Source organism: Pygoscelis adeliae, unplaced genomic scaffold, assembly GCF_000699105.1.
Source record: "Pygoscelis adeliae isolate BGI_AS28 unplaced genomic scaffold, ASM69910v1 Scaffold368, whole genome shotgun sequence".
Taxonomy (NCBI): domain Eukaryota; kingdom Metazoa; phylum Chordata; class Aves; order Sphenisciformes; family Spheniscidae; genus Pygoscelis; species Pygoscelis adeliae.
In genome coordinates, this window is record NW_008825301.1 from 606,467 (window position 1) to 608,161 (window position 1,695).

At 41.6% G+C, this 1,695-nt stretch overlaps 1 protein-coding gene across 2 annotated transcripts in view; it reads left to right on the forward strand.

Moving 5' to 3' along the window:
* Positions 1-1,695, forward strand: part of STAC (SH3 and cysteine rich domain) — a 73,290-nt gene that overhangs the window by 22,818 nt on the left and 48,777 nt on the right. For both annotated transcript variants that reach the window (XM_009329990.1, XM_009329991.1), the window contains exon 2: positions 1,076-1,352. In XM_009329990.1, the coding sequence (XP_009328265.1) occupies positions 1,076-1,352 (277 nt within the window). The remainder of the gene's footprint in view (positions 1-1,075; positions 1,353-1,695) is intronic.

The window sequence follows — 1,695 nt, forward strand, 5'->3', positions numbered from 1 at the left end:
TACCACAGACAGCCTGAGCGGCATGGAAAATTTCAGTTGTTACATCACATTCGCCCAGAGAATTGCAGCAGTGATTGAAATGATTTTGCAGTGATTGGAATAATGTTGAGTGAAAGGTGATATGGAGGTATTGCACTTCAGAGACAGCAAACATGAAGTGGACGCAGAGCTGGCTTTCCTTTTACCCAGGCTCTACTTGTGGGCCATCGGAGTTGACAAACCTGCAGATTTGCGTAGCTGACATCCTGATAGCTTCTGTGCCTCACCTACCGCCCTTCTCAGCCTTACATAAAATTTGGGGGGGAAGGATGAGAGGAGCTCTGATAAGGTACGAGATAGTTTACAGGTAAAGAGTTTAAGTTAATAAATGTAAGTTAATAATGCCTTATTGTGGTGCTTAATAGTCTGACAATCAATACACAATACAATATACAAGAATACCTGTGAACGTGTGTTAAGTAGTATTAATTAATGCATTAACTATCAATTGGCTGGTTAATTATACTGTTACTGCACCTTAGCCTTCTTTCCTTTAAAAAAATAAAAGGAAACAAAAATTTCTGTGCCAAAAACGCATATAATCTCTTTTTCTGCCAAATTCAAGAAATTTAAGTATATCAAATATATTTACTGAATTCACTCCTTTTGTAATGCCATTTAACACCTGTTCCTGAAATGGCTTTACAGGCTGCTTAAGGGCCGTGTGAGGATGAATAATACTCTAAGTTCTCTCATGCTTGAATACAAAGGATATATTCTCCAATGTGTACAACTCTCTGCAGTACCTCTCTGCTGTCATACCTGAAAGAAAAGACCAATAGCAGCATTCATTAGGGCTATCAAGTTTATTGTCTATCAGAAAGCATATGTGGAGTAGCTTATTTTGTGATCGGGATCTGTTTTCTTTGCTCTGAAATAGCTGGTTGAATTCTAAAGTCAATTTTATTGTTCAGGTGGTTCAAGGTCTGCCAGTGGCTCCCAGGTTCACTTGTCAACAGCACACCCCAAAGCCAGGAGCCTTGCCTTGCTGTTGAAGAGGAAAAGGCAGTAATTGTAACTGGCTTATTTGTTGCAGCTGCAGAAACTGAAACGATCACTCTCCTTCAAGACCAAAAGCTTGCGGAGTAAAAGTGCAGACAATTTCTTCCAGAGGACTAATAGTGATGTGAAACTGCAAGTAGACTTGATGCCTGAGGTGAGCACAAGCACCGGGCAGCTCCCCAGCTCAGAGAGCCAGGCGTCCTCCCCCACCAGAGCCCAGCAGCTGCCAGAAAACAACAAAGCTCACATCTTCCAGGAGCACATCTTCAAAAAACCCACTTTCTGCGATGTCTGCAACCACATGATTGTTGGTAAGAAACGATTTTTTAAATCTGTGTAGGTGTCCACGCTAGAACGTGCAGGATGACTTTCCATAACTTATGTGAGCGCAGATGCCCAGAATATTCATGCAAAAAGGATCTGGACTTATGTCACCTCTGCCACAGGCTAATACAAGTTCTATATTTGTTGACAGATCTCTTGCCTTGTAGACACATACTGTTATCACAAATCACAAGTGAGGGTTTCAGCTAGCGTGAAATTCCTCTCTCGTTCAGGTTATGCTGAGCACCAAGCACAAACTCTGTTGTATGTTACACTAGAAACAGCAGAAATCTGTCTTGCAAATTGGTGTCCGCTATCCTTACTCTTTCC